Source organism: Canis lupus, chromosome 12 (assembly GCF_003254725.2).
Source record: "Canis lupus dingo isolate Sandy chromosome 12, ASM325472v2, whole genome shotgun sequence".
Classification (NCBI taxonomy): Eukaryota; Metazoa; Chordata; class Mammalia; order Carnivora; family Canidae; genus Canis; species Canis lupus.
In genome coordinates this window covers 66878720-66898724 of record NC_064254.1, presented here as the reverse complement: position 1 = coordinate 66898724, position 20005 = coordinate 66878720, and the positions used below count along the sequence as shown (strand labels likewise).

The following is a 20005-nucleotide window of genomic DNA, read 5'->3' as shown; positions in this document are numbered from 1 at the left end:
ATCTATTTAACTTGGACTCGTTTATAGAAAGAAATTTTACTTGCTTGTTTTTTTAAATCAAGAGTAATAAAATTCGTGACACCTGGGTGGCTCAGCGGTTGAGCGTCTAGATGCCTTTGGCCTTGGGTGTGATCCTAGAGTCCCGGGATCGAGTCCCACATGGGGCTCCCTGCATGGAGCCTGCTTCTCCCTCTGCCTATGTCTCTGCTTCTCTCTGTGTCTCTCATGAATAAATAAATAAAATCTTAAAAAAAAAAAAACAGTAATAAAATCCCCCAAACTTAAACTTATCTACTCTCTGTAATCTAGAACTTCTTGAGCACCAAATCATCTTGTATGTGCTATTACTGTCATATATGAAACACTTTAGCCTCCAAACTTAAATCTGTCATCTATCCCCAATCCCAGTGACCTAGATTTAGTCAACAAAATTAGAAAACAGCCTCTCACATGTTCCTCACACCCAATCCACTGCACCGAGTTTTACCAAGCTGTATAGATTCCACCTTTGCAAAATAATCCTTTCTTTATTTTAACTGCCAATAGCAGACTGCATCCAATTCTTGTCCTGATGTTTCTGACTGATATGTCATTTATCTCCCGGCCTCCAATCCATTCTCCACGCTATTTCCAGAGCGACCTTTCTAAAATGCAAATATAAGCCTATCACTCCCCTGATTAAAATAGGCCTATAGGGTAAGGGCCACACTCTCTCACACCATCTCTGCTTGATCTTGTTCCTACCTGCCTGTGTCTCTCATTGACAATCCCCTTGCATTAGACATAGAATTAATTAATTACGTATGGATCTCCAAAAGTGGTGCATGGTCTTGAACCTCTGCCCAGAGCCCTCTTAGTCTTCTTTAACCAAATAACTCCCATCTTTCTCTTAAAATTTAGCCTGAGAATAAAGCCTGCCTGGGAATCTCTGAAGGATTTAGGTTCTTCTCTACACCCCCAAAGCCTCCTCTGCTAACATCTTCATAGCACCTCCCTACCACCTAGAAACACTGACCCTACATAGGTCAATGCAAACCCTTAGAGGCAGGGACTATATCCCATTCAACTATGCACTTGGAACACCTAACCTGGCACATAATGAGCATACATTGAATATCTGCCATTTAATGCCTTTAATGTCTTATGTGTACGATAAGTATACCTTACCTTACAGAAGAGCTATGTTTCTGAAAACAACAACAACAACAAAATCCATATTAAGGGGGTATTTAGGACCGCATGTGAACCCGAGAAAGCACCCGTAAATGGGAGTTACCAAAATAAAACTGGCAATACATATAATTTAAAAATATACAATAAAGACAGTTTGATACCTTAAATTAACAACAAAAGTATCTACAATTAAATTTACATTTATTATTCCTTATATGCTAGAAATCTTTCAGGATACCCTCCCTAAGAGTTTCACCAAACTCACCTTGTTCTATTAAATTTATCTTAACATAGTATGCAGATGCTATTGTAGATAATATTCAATTCAAGAGACATTCACTTTATGTATCTAATGGCACTTTCATTCTGACTTTCAGCTCCCGCTTCCTGCTACCTCCTCCCCTAATGGGCCCCTCCTACTTTTCGATTTATTTTACATAACAAGTGTATATTTTTCAAGGCCTACATTTATTTTACCCACTATGGACAGACCACAGAATACTCTCTTCCCTTACTGATTCCTTTTCTTCCTGACTTCTCTGTTTCTAATTATTCCCGAGAGAAATCACTCACTCACACACACACACACACACACACACACACACACACACACACATTGATTCAATCAACATTTATTAAATGCCTACATGCTGGGAACTGAACTAAGTTTTTTAATTCATGTGGTTCCAGAAAAGGTGCATTCATATAAATCCAATCTGTGACTATTATTGAAAATAAGAAATGCACTTTGCACAGCAAACCAATATATAGCTGTATTTATGCAGAGAAATAAAATTCCACTTAACAAGACAACTATACTTTGCACCATGCACTAGAATTCTCTCTTGGATTCAGTTCAGTTTCATTTTATTTCATTGTGTGGAGGCCCACTCGATCAGTTTCATGGCCCACGAATGAGTCAAGAATTACAGTTTAAAAAGCACTATTCTAAAATACACGAAAGAGGGGTGCCTGGATGGCTCAGTCAGTTAAGCATCTGCCTTCAGCTGAGGTCATGATCTTGAGGTCCCAGGTCTGAGCCCACGTGGGGCTCCCTGCTCAGCAGGGAATCTGTTTCTCCCTTCCCCTCTTTCCCTTCTCCACCCCCTGCTTGTGCTCTTTCTCTCTCAAATAAATAAATAAAATCTAAAAAAAAACAAAAACAAAAACAAAAAAACAAAAACCTGAAGGAAACTTGTGTTTTGGAGAGATTACTGTATCTGAACAAAACAGCTAAAACTATCCTGGAAGGACAGAGAGAGGATGGTGAGGGAGAGGAGATGGACAGAGAGAGAGGAAGGTAAAAGTAAAAGAAGGGCAGAAAGTAGACAGACAGGGATCATGTAAGAATAGAAAAGATAAAAAGGAAAAGCCAAAGAGAGTAAAGAAGAAGACAGAAAAGTAAAGACAGGAACGAAAGGGGAAAAGAGACAGTCATGGCCACTTCTGGAGTGAGCAAGAGGTCACAGACTAGTTTCCTTGTCAACTGTCATCTCCTGCCTGTGGAGGGAATTAGCTGCTTCATCACTGATCACTGCCTCCCAAATGCTCTAAATCCTTAAACCTTTAAAGACTGTACTCAGGGTGTTTAGGAAAGATAACAAGTGTTGTCCACGAAAGTGGAAATATTGCACCCGCTGCAGAGACCAGAGAGCATTGTCTATAGAGGGCCAGATGAAATCAGTGCGGGGGACCCCAGAAAGTGACTCCTCGTAAGTAGGGAATACATCACTGAAAATGATTCATGAAAAGAAAACAAAGTGGAGTGAATCATGGCCACTGTGCTGTGCTCATCTCATCAGTGTGAAAAGGTGCGCTAACTCTGTGTAAAAGCACCCTGTGATTTGTGAAGCGCGTCCCCTAACAGAAACCCTTACCGAGGGGCATTCACCGTAAAGTCAGTAAATGCTTCTTACTATGAGATGGACTTGGGGAATAAATTCAACCTGATGGTCCTAAAAGAGTAAACATACAAATTTACCTTATTTTGGTTCATCCTGTGTTGGAAGAACCCTAAGTTAGTATTAACATCCAAACTCTACGTATTATATTTTGAACTATTTCTTAGAGGTAGTTTTTACACAGTGAGACATATTCCTGGAATAGGTGAGCCACAGAATAGAAGGTACTAATAATATGTGTGTTCATGCTCTTTTTAACCTACACTGATTGGCATTTGTTGCTTAAAAACTCCCAGAGAACTGGTAGGAGTGTAAAATGGAAACAGGTCGGTCTTGCATGAATACAGTGAATCACTGGTGAGCCACGCAACAACCCACTTGCCCTGGCACAACCAGTCCTTCCACTCGGGTCCTCTTCACTCTGCATTTGGTCACAGGTGCAAGTGTAAATACAACAGAGGAGAAGAAGAAGAAGAAAAAAAGCTAAAAATTTGGTGTGCTTAGTTTTTTCTTCTGCCAGAAGGGAACAAAGTAGGGGAGGGCAGAGGATTTATAAGCAGGAAACAGAATAGGGGGAAAAACTAAAAAATGTTCAAGGATAGGGAGAGAAAGGAGACATTGGGAGGGTGGCTGAAAACTAGGGAGATGCTGGTGAGGTGGGCTTCTACACAGGGATGCTCAGGGGGCCTCATACAGACTCTGAGAGTAATGGGAGGGATGGGGTAGGGACAAGATTCAGAACATTTTAGCAAATATTTCCTGAGAACGCAATTTAACATACTATTCTTTGTATGGGCTGCCCTCTAGGAACTTATCCTTAGTAGGATAATAATTGTAAAGAGCAGCAATGCTGTTCTGACAATGGGTAAATGGCCTCTATACCATCCTATGAGTCAAGCAAAGTATCCTTGCCTACAAGGTATGTCTACATTGGGGACAATATGCTGGGTATTGGAAAAAGAATAATTTTAAATATTATATTTAAATATGAAAACAAATTCAATATTAGCAAAGCAGAAACATTATGCCTGCATGCAGAGATGTCTACAAACCCAGATGAGGTCAGAGGATCAAAGGAAAGTGAGGGCTGTTCACACTAATTACTCAGTATTTCTACCACTGTTGTTATAAAAGCAGCTGGTAACTCTGGGCATTTATAGCTCAGTGATGGGGAGCTAGCCTATCTGAGTTTGAATCCTGGTTCTTCCACTTGCTAGCTGTTTGACCTTGAGCAAGTTTCACAACTTCTCTGTTTCAGTTTCCCCATCTATACAATGAAGATCATAGAAAGATCATAGGGTTATTATGAGAATTGAGTTAATTCAGGTAAAGTATTAAGTGAGTGTCAGTAAATGTTGGCTGATGTCATCTCTCTCTAGTCACCATCCATACACTCAAGGAGTGGTATGAGTCAAAGGGCAGGGTCACATTCAAACAAAATACAGCTACAAATACAGAGTATTTGGGCTAACAGTGTAGACACTGACCAGTTTGGATTTAACATCCACTTCTAAGAAATGTCCCCAGAACCTTGGGTGAAAAGTGTCCAGCTACCCCACCCAGGTTTCAGTACCTCCCTTTCAGGGGCCCCAGCTACACTGGGTCCTTGTCAGTTGTTTATGGTCAATACTTTTTATATTTGGTGTTGTATTTACCTCACATTTAGAAAAGGAATATTGGTTTGCCTCAGGATTTCAAGAAAAAATGGTAAGACTGCAAATTATCTGACAATGAGTGGACATGTATGTATATAAACTTAAACTTATTACTGTTTTTAAAATATATTAGAACCTAAAACATAACAAGATAAGAATTTCAATAATTTCATACAAATCTAATTGCTCTTGATCTTGGCATAGCTTTCAAAATCTAAAAATGAATAGTTGACATTTTAAGAAACTAGTTAGAGAATTTCAAGTTAAGTCAGGCTCCCATGAATACACACAAAGACACAAACACCCAAAACAACTACAACAACACTCTTGGACAGTTGCCATGATGACACAATGCTGAACCTATCAGGCTTTCTGATATCCTGTTTAAGATGCTGTGCAAAAAGACACTCATGTTAGATTCTTTACTAATTAAGTGCAAAGATTAAAAAAATTTTAGACCCATAAGGTTTCCATATGGGTTAGGACCCAGAAAAGCAAATATTAAATATTTTAAGAAAAGAATTTAAAGGTAATTACTGCAAGGCCAATTGTGGATCAAAGTGGTGTAATATTGAGGAAAATACAAAATACTTTTATTTTGTATGCTATATTCACTTTTTTTCCCAAATTGTGCCATACTATTTTAATGGAATAATCAATGTGTATAATGCAATTTAGTTAATTAAGAGAGGTTTTTTCTTTTTTTTTCTTTTTCTTTTTTTTTAAACTAACACATTTAAATACTTTCCTTTCCTTTTCTGGTCACATTTATTTTAATTCATTTGGGAGCCCAAACTTCCATTTGCTAATGAGACTTAAGAAAGGAAAAATGGTCTCTAAATTAATAGGAGTTTATATATTTTTTAAAAAGAGGAGAAAAAGAAAAAAATAATGACAGGGAGAGAAGGGAGGAATAAGTACCCTTCTGGAGGCTGTGATAAACCTCTATCCCATTCCTTCCCCCTCTCTGATTAGCTATCTCTGCCTCCCTGGGAGGTTTCTCTCTGTCTCAGCTGCTAGATTCAGATCCCCTGAAGACTCAGTTGAAGAGCTTTCTCACTCTATTCTCTTTTCCTAGATGGTCTCATCCTAGCCAGTGGCTTTAATTATCATCTATAGACATGTACATCCCCAGAAGGAAATGACCATCCCTAGCATAATCCTAGAAGTTCCAGAACACCTGACCCAGTTGCCTCTACACATGGCTACCTGGATGCTACTGTAAATCCAAACTAGATCGTCCTTTGGCATGCCTTACCTCAGTAAATGAAAGCTTTGAATTGTCCTAACACAGGTGTCCTCAATACCTATCTGCTACATGAATAAATGCATCAATCAAACAATCAAACCTGATACACAAACCAAAAAATTTAAGGGTTATTCTTGATAAGGCCTTCTTTCTCTCCCTCCATGATGAGTCAGTATCCATCTCACCTCCTAAACATTCCCCAAATCTATTCCATTTCCTAATTCCTCCCAGCCACTACTCTCTAAGACTCCAGTCTTTGCCTGCATTAATACAACAGCATCTTAACTACCAATCAGGAGCATGCGGATATAGTACACAGAGAAGTCAGGCAATCAGTATTCATCAAAAAGTTATTAAATGAACTGATAAAGTTGCTCTAAGGGAAGAGAACATTTGTTAAATGTCAACTATATGCCAGATGCTGATCTAGACACCTCACATATATACCACCTCATTTAATAACCACAGGGATCCATTTTCTAGGAGAAACTCAACTGAGTATACGGCATCAGGAGCCGCTTCTGGTCACAACCTTTACTTTGTTTGGTCCCAACAAGCAGAGAATAATGATGAAAATGAATATGAAGATGATGATGATGATGATGGTGGTGGTGGTACTGATCACAACTTACTGAGAACTTTTTCCAAATACTGTTCTCAGTACTTTGAACGCATTACTGCATTTAAGCCTACTACCTTCCTACAAAGTAGGTGTTACTACCATCCCATTTTGCAGATGAGGAAACTGAGCCATAAACACTTAAGTTACTTAATCAAGGTTAAAAAAAAAAGAAATACTAGGCTATGATCTAGGATATGAACCTGATTCTGTTTAAAAATTAACTAAAACACCTGTTTAACTTACAGCACACCATTAGAACCAGTGGGGATATACAGCTGGAAGAGATAAACTCATCACTGCCCTCAAGGGTCTTGTATTGAACTGGAGGAGCCTATCTCCAGGGTCAGAACTATTTTGTCACTCCCACTTCTACCCACGGGAGAGCCGAGTTTATGGAGAGAGTCCGCCACCAACTCCAATCCCACCACAGGGTACACTTCAAGTCAAAGCTGCTGGTCTCTTCCCCATCCCCACAGCTACCCAGCTTTTTTTGGAGATTCTTTAGGGCTTATACTAATATGGTGACAAACTGAATCATTTTCTTAAAGAGTTTGAAAAAAAAAAGTACGACAAATGACATGAATACAAAGATCTTTTAAAGGTCTAATCTAATACTTACAGTTTTATAACACCATCTGGGCACCTGGAACAGAGCTGCTGGCTGCTCCTGTCTTGTTTATGTTGACTTTGACCCAGCTGAACAAATCTACAAGTTACAATGGATAACAAGTGAACTAAAGAAGGGGCTACTTGCAATAAATTCAGTAGATTACACAGAGATGGTATGAGCTTCCACAGGACAACAGTCTGCTTATTTCAGAAAAGCACACGAGAGTGCCGTATGCAACACAAAAGGGGGCCTGATTTTACAGTGGGTTTGTTACAAAGGAAGGAGGGGGAATCCTGTGTCTCTGTTTACTTAAACACGATGGAGAACTTGAACCACAGTGTTCCTGAAGCCAAGGAGATGAACTTTCATAGCCTCAGTTATCTAAGCCTTACCTGCAGCAGGAAGTGGTGAACATGAGGGGAGGCTTTTGCAGTGAGACAAATGACAAAGAAAGAACAGGATCAGGCCAGGGATCCATCTCCCAAAGCAGGGACACTGCTGAAAACCCAGCACATGGACTCTGTTTCCTTAGGACCACGAGAATCCCCAAGTGTACTCTAGCCACTCCAGTACTTTCAACTGTGAAGGATGGGGAAGGAGGGTGCCTGTGGAGCCCCACTGCCACACCACCCCTCCCTAGAGAAGCCTGGAACAACACTAATTCATGCTTGAAGCTGAGAGTCACAGGGAATCAGGGAATTGCCCCAGCCAGCTCCACAGGACAGGAGGATACTTAGCAATGGGCCAATGGGCCAAGGACCACCAGCTATTTATTCCTCAAGTGCATACTTGTCCTAGTGTGGTCTGTGCTACAGGCATCCGTAGTCCCCTCAGGGACAGGGCTTGTAATTGTGTTCTAATGTGCCCCTGGGAGGTTATGGGGCATGTTTAAAGGGCTGATCCCTTTCCTACTTTTCTACAAATTCGAATATTTTCTTTTGATGATTATAGATACTTGTATCATTATTTTTTTATTAGCTTTTTTTTTAAAGATCAAAAAAATTGCCGTAGAAACTACCAATTACTAAGTAGTTAGGGCGCTATTGGGAAACTTCCAAATAACTTATATTTTTTCAATTTTGATCTTCAGCAAATAAACATTTTTGATCCATTTTGGGGAAAGAGTGTCACATGACACCTGTTACTAGTACAGAACTTTCAACTTCCTAAATCATGTACATAATCACTGTCAGAATTTTTTATTTTTAAAGGAAGATTTGCCGTAGGTCTGAGGCTCTGAGTTGGTAAGCAGAACATCTCCGGGTCTGGCTGAGACCGCAAACCAAAGATATCAGAAATGCTAAAGGCAGAGGAAGGTATAGAGCCTAGGGCTATGCAATTAGAACAAAACTACAAAACTGAGAGATCTTCAGCAGTTTGAAGGTGGTTGAGGTCAAATGTAGGAAAAACAGGCAAGAGAACAGGAAGTTAGAAGACAAGTTACAGTTGCCAGTTCTAGAGCATCTCTCCTCCTGTCATCATTCTGTGGTTGCCCACGTGGGAGCTGCTACAGGCCTGCCAGGCCAGGGCACTGTCTTTACACCCACAATCTTTGCTGGATACTAGCCAACTGGGTGTAGGACTGCAGTGGGAGGAGGCCAGAATGACATAGGCTCTCTGCCCTTGAAGCTCTGCTCTCTGGATCAGAGGAGGCACCAGGAGAGCCCCAGGGCCCAGCTAGGGCCAGAAGGGGTACCAGTCGGTTCCTAAGCATCCATAGCCATCCCCTGGCACAGCTACACCCCCCATACTGATGGAGAGTGGCTGCCCCTGCCATAGCAATGCCCATGACAGATGGAGAGGGGAGGCGCTTCTGTTGCCAGAGGGGGCAGTCTGCCCACAGAAAAGAACTACTCACAGAGAGGGGAAGAGATGACTAGACCTCTGTTTCTTCCCTTCCTCCCAGGCCTGCCTCACAAGCAGGGGCAGCTGATATTATTAAGAGAATAAAGAGGTTGCATGGTCAAAAATCATAGATATCCATGAAGCCCAGGGAAGGGCTCCTGAATAAGTCATTGAATGGCTCTTTCTGTGCTCTTAGCCTAGAAAGAGGGATAATAATATCTTTCAGCCTACTACACAGTTGTCTAAAGAACAAATAAAACACTGTAAAGTGTTACACAAATCAAAGGAGGAGGTGTTGTTCTTAGGATATCAAGTACAGAACTCCAGAACATGGATTCCTTCCTCCCCTGCAGTACTCCCTACCCATGCGCCTATCCTCATATCCTTCTTAGACTGTTTCCCAGCGATACTCTGGCTAAACAGGGTTGTATGTCACTCCCTGAGAAGGGATAACTAAAAGTGGGCCTCAGAGGCAGACTGAGCTAAAAAGGCTCCAAAGGAAAGTCATGCCTGAAGCAAGAGACACTTTCTTTTCGCTTAGTTAACAGGAGCCTAAACCCCCCCGCTCCCTGTAACAAGCAAAGTAGTATTAGACAGTCACTAACCCCAGATAATTCATTCTTCCAGACCATATGGCTTACAAAGGCTCACTTCAAATGCTGAAGTTTAGCCATATTGCTGGGACAGCTATGATGGATAAGTGACTGTGCACCTGTGTGTCCAGGCTGAATTTTGGGTGACTAAACTGGCTTCTGTTAAGGCAGTAATGTGGGGTCATACCAGTGCCTCTGCAGTTAGGAGATGCTATACATTTTTATATCTTACATATTATAGCAGATCTTACTAGCTTGGAGTAAAAAGCTGTCAATATCCAGTTTGATGGATTCAACAAATGAAATACTCTCCTTAAAAAAGAATGCAGGATCAAAGCTCATTTATATCACAGAGTTTATGTAAGCCAAACGTGAATGAAGTGGAATGGTATTCACATGCAATAATTAGGTCTTCTTAATGCATGTATTAAGCTGAGGAAGTGTTTACAGTGGTCATCGTGGGTTCTTGAAGATTTCCAGGTGAGGGATTCTTTTGAAAATCTGATTAACTGTGAGTCTTCTCAGAAACACATGTACACACAAACACACACACAATTATGTATACATACTCAGGGAACACCTTTTGGTGGATCCTCTTTCAGCTTAGTCTAATAATGGTCTAGAACATTCTGACTCTTGATGCCCTTATATCACCACTTCCTTCTTCCACCACTCCCACCAGCACTCCACAGCTAACGCAAATGCAAGGTCCTCAATCATCAATATCCCAGGTTCATTTTGTAAGATGTTATCTGATCTTGAGATTTTGTGGATGCAAGAATACAGAAATGTATGTGTACTTCAGTTTGCAGCTTATGTATGGGCAGTGAGAATACATGGATACATCATAAATTTTTATCATTGAGGGGACTGAGAGTATCAGGCTTTAACTCCAAATAGAAATCAATATTTCAGAATTTGACCTTCTAAACACTACCACTGTATTCCAAGTGGAATTCATGTCTTTCTATATTGTTGACTATTTTCATTTTTTCAAGTTATACTAGATATAAGTTATTGTGATAATACATTTGCATTTTTTTTCTTAATTTCCACGTAAAAGTAGTTTACCTTGAGTAAATGGAGAAATCCTCTTCTGAGAGACCATCTGAGAGGTTAATTCCATATACTTCTTTCATGGGCTGGACCACATTCTAGGGTTACAAATAAAGAGCCAGGAAGAATTTTTAGACATCGAGCATATTAATTATTTCCAAAGATGAAGAACATGAGCCTGTGAAATTTTCCACAAAAGCAATCACAATATCTCTTCAATCTATTCAATAAACTCAGTTAATGGTTTTTTTAAAAATCTGATTTTGTTTCCACTAAAAATACTTTGTTTTAGAGTAAAAAGCTATTAAATAACTACCAGTTCCCTTTGTATAGTATAGGAATTAGAAGACTTTTTCTGCAAAGGGCCAGATAGTGAATATTTTAGGTTCTTTGGGTTATACCATCTCCGCTGCAGCTACTCCACACTGCTGTTATAGTGCCAAAGCAGGCATACTGATATGTAAACAAATAGGCATGGGAGAGGGCCAACAAATCAGGCAGTGGGCTGGATTTTGACCATTGGCAATACTTTGCCAACTCCTGGAATAATGAATTCAGTTCTTACATTATCACATTTTACTTGCCATAACTATTTCTGTGACTTTTGGCTATTTCTGGAAATTAAATTTCCCTAAAGCTACATTTGGTTATTTTGAAGTTTACTTCCCTTTTATGTTCCTTAATATTGGTAAATCAGATTGAACAGGGTGAATTTCCCACTCAGGCTATACAAAGATTATGAGGCCCAGGTCCAAACCCCACATTCCAACAGTGTGCTAAGGAAGGAAATAAATGGACCTCAGGTGGATATGCTGCTCAAAAGTGGACAGGGTTCTCTTAAAAATTCTGAAGTGCTGAGAAATTTATTGTTCTACGTGGGAATAAAAACACTAATTTTATTTCAAAATGAAACTATTTCAATAATGTCTATGCTAAATGTATTAATCTCTTAATGATCTAAATGTGAGATCTGAAAGCATAAAACTCCTAAAAGAAAACAGACAGTCAGCCCACCAATATATTTATGGATAGATCCCCTCAGGCAAGAGAAACAAAAGCAAAAAAAACTATTGGGACTACACCAAAATAAAAAGCTTTTGGACAGCAAAGGAAACCATCAGAAGAAAAAAAAAAAAAAAAAAAAAAAAAAGCAACCTACTAAATGGGAGAAGAGATGATATATCCAACAAGGGATTAATATCCAAAATATATAAAGAACAGCTACACTCAACACCTAAAGAACAAATTTTCCGATTAAAAAGATAGGCAGAGGACCTGAATAGACATTCTTCCAAAGAAGACATCCAGGTGGCTAACAGACACATGAAAAGATGCTCTACATCACTCATCATCAGGGAAATGCATATCAAAACCACAATGAGATATCACCTTACACCAGTCACAATGGCTAGTATCAAAAAGACAAGAAATACAAGTGTTGACAAGAGTGTGGAGAAAAGGGAACCATCATGCCCTGTTGGTGAGAATATAAATTAGTGCAACCACTGTGGAAAACAGAATGGAGTTCCTCAAAAAATTAAAAATAGAAATGTCACATGATACAGTAATTCCACTACTGAGTATTTACCTAAAAAAAGACAAAAGCAATTCAAATTCAAAAGATATACACACCCCTATGTTTAATGAAGCATTATTTACAATAGCCAAGATATGGAAGCAACTTAAGTGTCCATCAATAGATAAATGGATATCGAAGATGTGGTACACACACACACACACACACACACACACACTGGAATATTACTCAGCCATAAAAAAGAACGAAATTCTTGACATTTTTCACAACATGGATAGACCTGAAGGTTATTATGCTAAATGAAATAAGTCAGACAGAGAAAGGCAAATACCATAGGATTTCACTTATATGTGGAATCTAAAAAACAAACAGAAATAGACTCATAAATACAGAGAACAAAGTGGCGATTGACAGAAAGGAGGGGGTTAGAGCATGGGAATAATGGGTAAAGGAAATTAAGGGGTACAAACTTCTAGTTATAAAATAAGTAAGTCATGGAGATGAAAATCACAGCAGAGGGAATATAATCAATAATGTTATAATAACACTGTATGGTCATAGGTGTGACTACACTTATCATGGTGAGCACTGACTAATGTAGAGAGTTGTGGGATCACTATGCTGTACACCTAAAACTAATGTAACATTGTCTGTTGCCCATACTTCAATTCAAAAAAAAAAGTATTCATCTCTATAGTGCCTCAAATACCACACATTAGAATAGTGTGCATGAGATAATGTGACCTTTTCTGACTCCTAGTCTTTTAACAGAAAGTAGAATTTTAGAGATTGTTCTCCAAAGCCTCATGCTGGACCCGAGGTCACACCTATCCTGCACACCTCGGTCACTTTGGCACTGTCTCCCGTGTCCGTCATCTTCACTGGAGTGGAACGCTGAGACACAGAGCCCTCCTCTTCCCGGTCAGTCCCAGAGTCATCCTCGGAGCTGCTGGACACAGCCTCCTCGCTGGGAGGTGGTGGGGCACTGGCTGCTGTTTTCCGCTGTAATACAGCTTCTTCTCTATTGCTCTTGTTCCTTTAAAAAGATGAACATTGCTACAGAGCATCTTTAAACCAAACCATTGACAGTCACTATGTATGACTCTGTCCAAAATCTTAATCCTAGTGAAGCACAAGAAAACGGGGGTGAGAAACTAGTTTCTGGGTTCAGGTTACGAATAAGAGAAAACCTTAACATTTTACCATGTACATGTACTGACCTTATATGAATTTAAATCCTGTTGTAAATTCAAAAAATAAACCAGTAAGTAGGGGTAAACCAATGCAGAAAAGTCTTCTTACCACCTGGTTACTGTGCTTTCCTTTGGTAACTGAAATCAATATTTTCAAAATTTATGGTGCAATTGTAGACTATATGTTTGTGACATTAGTAAAATTATCTACCTATAATTTGTAAAAGTTTCAAGAAGAGTCAATAGCCAAATCCATGTAAACTTCCTTTCATTCTATGATTTGATCAATCACAGCATTAGTTCACGATTTGTACCATAGTATTGAGCTACTGATGAACATAAACCAAAATTTAAAATTATTGTTACCAGTACATAACCATATTTGCTAGACATTCCTGCTAATAGTAGGGAATAGATGGGGGTTAAAAAACTCCAAAAACCCAGACTTATAAAAGTACTTACTTTTAGTTCCAAATATGAGAGTAGTAAGAATATTGCTTTTTAAAACTCAGATAATATTTTATAGAATATTTTTGGCTTTTATGAAAAAAGTTTTAATATTTCACTCTTTAAAAACTACTTTCTACAAAAGACTTAAATACTGTAATATTTTAATATTACAATATTATTTAATATAATATTAAATACTGTAATATTCTGAAATGTTCTAAGAAAGGAAAATGCAATACTGTCTGACCATGGATTAAATATTTTAGAAAATAAGCTAATTTCTGACTTTCTACAAAGTAAAAATTAAAGTCAATGGCATTTCTGTGCTACGAAATGTAATTGATCAACTTGTATTTGTAATTGTAATTGATCAACTACAGTAATGTAGTTGATCATGTACATATTTATTCCAGGAACCTCTTGAATTCTGAACTCCTGAGGACATCTCTTAAATTCCTTAGTTTTCAGTTCAAGGCTTAACATGCCGCTATTTAGAGCCATATATTTAAGGCATAGAAATGGTGTATCTGGAAATAGTAATACATATCCCATTGTATAAACCACATGTAGCTAGAATCCAACCAGGATCTCACACATGCTCACAAATACAGTTAGGACTCAATTATCTACAGCCTGGCCAGGGTTTCCAGCCAGAGTCTAGAAAAAAGTCTCATCACTGGGATTACTCAAGTAAATGGCAGAAACCGATCCTTATGCTAGAACATATAACATCTCATTCTAGTTTCTAAGCATGAAGATGTAAACATGGTTTGACTTCTTCCTCACATTACTGGATATAATAGTCTTCCCCCAAACAATGTTACAGTAATACACAGAAAATCTATTAGTTTCTCTACCTGAGCATATTTTTTTTTAAATCTTTTTTTTTTAATTTTTTTAATTTTTATTTATTTACGATAGTCACAGAGAGACAGAGAGAGAGAGGCAGAGACATAGGCAGAGGGAGAAGCAGGCTCCATGCACCGCGAGCCCGATGTGGGATTCGATCCCGGGTCTCCAGGATCGCGCCCTGGGCCAAAGGCAGGCGCCAAACCGCTGCGCCACCCAGGGATCCCTGAGCATATTTATTTTAATGGTTCCTCTGGATGCCAACAAAAAATAAATAAAATGACTATAAATTTTTATGTAAGTATTTTATGTTGTGGGAAACAGAGGATGCTAAGTTATTTCTAGGACATAACACATAAGATCTGCTACCTATTCTTATGCCATCTGTGATATTCCTAATTTAAAATAACAAAATATACCATGTTGCTGAAATTCCTATAAATTCTTTCAATGTTGCATTGTTTAGTGATCTCAATGCTATGAATAAACTACCTGTATAGATGCAATACGTGGAATGTGCTCCAAACTATGTGACTTGCAGTTATTGTTTTTGGTGAAAATTAACTGCAAGTGTCATATTATTTTACATGAGTCTTTAAAATTTCATTCTATCTACAAATCTTACCCCAATACTGATTTTCCGGTTTCATCTGGTTTCCGCACTGTAAATGGACTCGGATCAATGCCAACAGTCTTAGGCATAAAGTCACTGGAGAAAGAGGAAAAGAAAGTCCATATGAATCGCTTTTCATCCAGATGATAATGGCTTCTGTTCAATTCACATTCTTATACCATGCCTTCTTAGCCCTCAGAGCTACTTATTCTGAGCCAAATGTTCAGGGGAGCTTAGGTGATCAAGGCCATAAAATCCCATGAACTAATGGCACCGGTAACTTCAATGCTCTCAGTCTTCACTGTGAATTTTCTTCATGATTATGAGACTGAGTGGTTTTGAATTAAAATTTTCTCTACTGGAATGGAGTTATACCTAAATTACTGCCAAGATGTATATGCTTTGTTTATATGTCACAATTACTTTTCAGGTAAAACTAAACTCATAAAACTAATGGCCAAACACTAAGCTGCTCAGTTTTACAGACAATGTTTTTATTACATTATACCACCCAGGGAGGCTGACATAATGATCAAAACACAGCAGAATGAAGTATCAGCATCTACCTCATTAAGCTGGGGTTAATTCATTAAAACACTGTTGGAACACTTTAAATAGAGACTCTTAGTTTACCACATACTAAGATAAGCTGAAGCTACTTCCACACTATGCAAGACCTACCTCCTGATTATTGCTGTAACCAGACTGAACTCCTCCTTATAGATGCCAAAAAGGTAAGAGAAGAGTCGCATGATTTATGCTGATGAGACTTATGGCTCTGGAAAGGATACTGCCCCCAGTGTGACCCATTACATTTTTTGAAGGAAAAGAAAGTAACATTGAATTTGACCCAAAATGCCTATTTGGCAGTTTGAAAATGCTATTTTAAAAACGTAAGTGGTTTAGTTTTTCTTTCTTTTTGAACATATATAGTTGATACTTATTATTGGGGAATCCGTATTTGAGAATTTGCTTGTTTCTAACATTTATTTGTAACCCCAAACCCAACACTCAGAGCTTTCACAATCACTTGCAAACATGCATGTGTAGAAAGGTGAAAAATTAGAGGAACTCAACAATGCTATGTTCTAGCTGACAGAGAGCAAGGCAACATTCTGGCTTCTTGTTTCGGCTCACACACTATAAACAAGTGTCCTTTCCATGGACTATTTACTGCCATGTTTTTTGCCTTTTTGTGCTTTTTGTTGGTAACCTTGTTGTCTCAAATGACCCCAAGCATACTGTTGAAGCTCTCTAGTGCTTTTAGGCCCAAGAAAGTTGTGTATTAGAAAGAAAATATGTGTATAGGAGAAGCTTTGTTCAGGTATGAGTTATACTGTTGTTTGCTATCAGTTCAATGTTAACAAATAGTGTTGACTGCTAGGAGCTCGATGTTAGTAAATCAACAATATATATTAAATAAGGCATTTTTAAACAGCAACACACGTAATATGGTTATGTATTGACTGGGTGATAAAAATATGACCAGAGGCTTGCCAGGAACCTAACCCTGTATTTCCCCCAAAGAATAATGGTTTAGTACTCTCTAATCCAGCTGTTGCAGGAACTTATTAGAACATAACTCCTGCAAATACAAAAATTAACTGTATATTCATATATGTATGACATCATTTATCCTTTGCTGGGTTGACATATTCTGGAAATGATAATAACCTTATGGTTACAACTTCTAAACTTTTTTTTTTTTTTTAGATTCTATTTATTTATTTACGACAGACATAAAGAGAGAGAGAGGCAGAGACACAGGCAGAGGGAGAAGCAGGCTTCATGCAGGGAGCCCGACGTGGGACTCGATCCCAGGACTCCAGGACCATGCCCTGGGCTGAAGGCAGGCGCTAAACCGCTGAGCCACCCAGGGATCCCCAACTTCTAAACTTTTAATAAGTTTAACTGAAAATCAACCAAGTAAAAATTCTAAACTTTCCATCTGAAACCAAACTAAAATATAGAGTGGTCTAGGAAGAAAAACCACAGAATGTGTTTCTACGTGTGCATTAATTTTAGGCATACGTGTATCACATTGGATGAAAATGTAAAATACAAAAATGTAAACTTCAGTATAAAATGTAATAATCAAAAAGTGATTTGCTTTGTCTAATTTTCTTATTCTAGTTTCATCACTTTTCTAAAAGATCCCAACAAACTCTGAAAAATGAAGTATATTAAAGAGTGATGGACCAAGATGAAGAGTCTGGAAACAATGTCACATGAATTATGAAAAGACAGAATGAAGGATATTTACCCTAAAAAAAATTAACACTGCTTCCTCAAATATCTGGAGGGCTGTCGTACAGAAAAGGAACCAGACTTGTCCTAGTCCTAATAAGAATTATAATATGATAGCTACAATGTACCTGTGACTTGGCTTGTATGTGTATGATACACATGCCCCTATCTACGTGAAAAAAGAAACTCAGATAAGTAAGATAATTTTCTCAAGGTCATACAGGTAGGCAGTGACTGATCTATGATTCACATCCCTACCTTTCTAGTACCAAAGACTATACTTTTTTCCACTAATTTATGCTGGCTCTTGATTTCTATGTTCAATTTTTAAAAGTGTGTTTATTCCAAATAACAAACTAGTATCAATGGGAGGCAGGTTTCAACTTACCAAAGGGAAGAAATGAACTCCAGCTGTCTAACACTAGAAGAGACTGCTTCCTATAGTGGGCTCCCCATCACGGTGGTTTTCAGAGGCTGTACAATCCCCACTAGTGGGCTTTTGGAACGGACTTATGTCAAAGCAAGATATGTCTATATAGACTAGGAAAACTAAAGTTCCTAAATCCTTAGTCAGGACACTCACAACATACCGTGCTGAGCTTGTCATAGCCAAGCAAAAGGTATCATCAAAACTACTCAGTTCGTACGGTCGGAAGAACTCGTTGTGGATGTCAATCTCTTCTTCGTATTTGTGGAATTTCTTCACTATCAACTTCTTTAAGTTTGCAGCACAGATAACTAAGAGAGATATGCCTGTTACTTGTAAAGTCTTTAGATTACATCTGGCGAACGAGGTTCAGCTCCTGCTCCTAGCACTCACACACTTGGGAGAGATGAGGTGTGTGCACAGAATATACGGTGCAAAGTCAAGTGTGACAAGCTCCAAGGAGGCAGGAGGGTCCCCTGAAGACAGGGTGGGAGCAGGCAGTTATTTTAGAAATCAAACTACTCAACTCTTTAAATTCCTTTTTTGCACTTAAATATGTACCCTCTGCCTTCTAGATAAAAATCATGCAGCTATTTCACTAAATTTTCCTTTATATTTCAAATCTGTTTATGGCCAATATTAGACCGTTAAAATCTTTTTCCTTTCTCCTAGAACAACAAATCTTCGCCATATGAGTTATGATTTTTCCCAGAATTTCAAGGTTATAAATACTTTTTAAAAATTAATTAATAATTTATTTAAAACTTAGTTTATGGCCTTTACCACCCAAAGTTGGAATACCTAACCATGACTAGATGGGAGTCTTTAAGTGGAAAGTTCCAGATTGGCAGTCAATCTTACTTAGTGCCCTTTCATAACTGGGAAAACTGGCTTGTTTAAGGTCAGGAGAATCAATAACAGCAGTACACTCTATTTAGAACTGAGCAATTATTTCAATTTGCAAATATCATTCGAATGTATTATACATTTAAGCTCATTCACTTAATATAAAAATTTTCTTGTCTTTCGACAAATTACTGAAATTAAATTTTAACCCTACTGACTAAAATGCACTTTTATATACACATCTGTGTCTTTTTTCACAGTTTAGATACAGGAAAAGTTTTTATTTCTCCTTGTGAATGGGTCTTCACTTCCTTCCCATTACCCTCAAATATCTAGAAATGTAATTAGTACTAATTTTAAATGGTAAACTAATATAGTATATCTATTAGACATTTAAGGGCCATACCTACTAACTATAAAACACAATACAAGGTACTGGCCTACTTAGATAAAAGAAGTATAACACAGTCTCCACACTTAAAAAGCTGTCTAAGATGTTACAATCCCCTAGTATAGCAGCAACATAAAACTGAGTAGTCATTCACGTCTTTTTAATGAAATATTATATGCAAAGAATTTAATGCTTCGAGTTCATTTAGGAATAATTCCAAAATACGTTGTTATAAAAACTAAAAGAGAAACAGTGTACCTACCTTCATCATATGGCAGTGGTAAATGTTTTATTACCTCTGGTGTCCACCAGTGAGTATAACTATAAAATTAAAAAAAATAAATAAAAAGGTTAAGAGGGACCAAACATAAATGCTGGTTTTCTACAATTCACTGAGTAAACAGGGTTTACAGAGTAAGATGCTGCCTCTATTTCAAAGTGAATTTTTTTCTTTTTAAAACATGTGTGTAAAGTTTTGGCATAAGAGGTCTTCAACATGTTTGTTTCTTTTCCAACACCTTTCTTGTTTCAACCATATCACAGATTTATGAAAATGCCGTGAACACATCTGAGAGTCAAGATGCTCTGATGTTACTTACTTTTAGCTAAAAAAATATTTGGGTATACTAAGCCAGACTCTAGGAGCTGCTGTTTACTTCTCCCCAGTGACTGTGCCTGCATTACTCTGCAAGCCAATAAGCAGCAGGACCTTTACCCAAGTTCTACAACCAAGACTCTCTTGCACATG

General features: G+C 38.2%; 1 protein-coding gene across 4 annotated transcripts in view; it reads right to left on the bottom strand.

Annotated features, from left to right (window-relative positions):
• FIG4 (FIG4 phosphoinositide 5-phosphatase) overlaps positions 1-20005 on the bottom strand; it is a 124077-nt gene that overhangs the window by 29581 nt on the left and 74491 nt on the right. For all 4 annotated transcript variants that reach the window (XM_025444479.2, XM_025444478.3, XM_025444481.3 and 1 more), the window contains 6 exons: positions 19520-19578; positions 18184-18331; positions 15359-15442; positions 13082-13277; positions 10720-10802; positions 7220-7306 (listed from right to left, as the gene is read on the bottom strand). In XM_025444479.2, coding sequence (XP_025300264.1) covers positions 7220-7306; positions 10720-10802; positions 13082-13277; positions 15359-15442; positions 18184-18331; positions 19520-19578 — 657 coding nt within the window. The remainder of the gene's footprint in view (positions 1-7219; positions 7307-10719; positions 10803-13081; positions 13278-15358; positions 15443-18183; positions 18332-19519; positions 19579-20005) is intronic.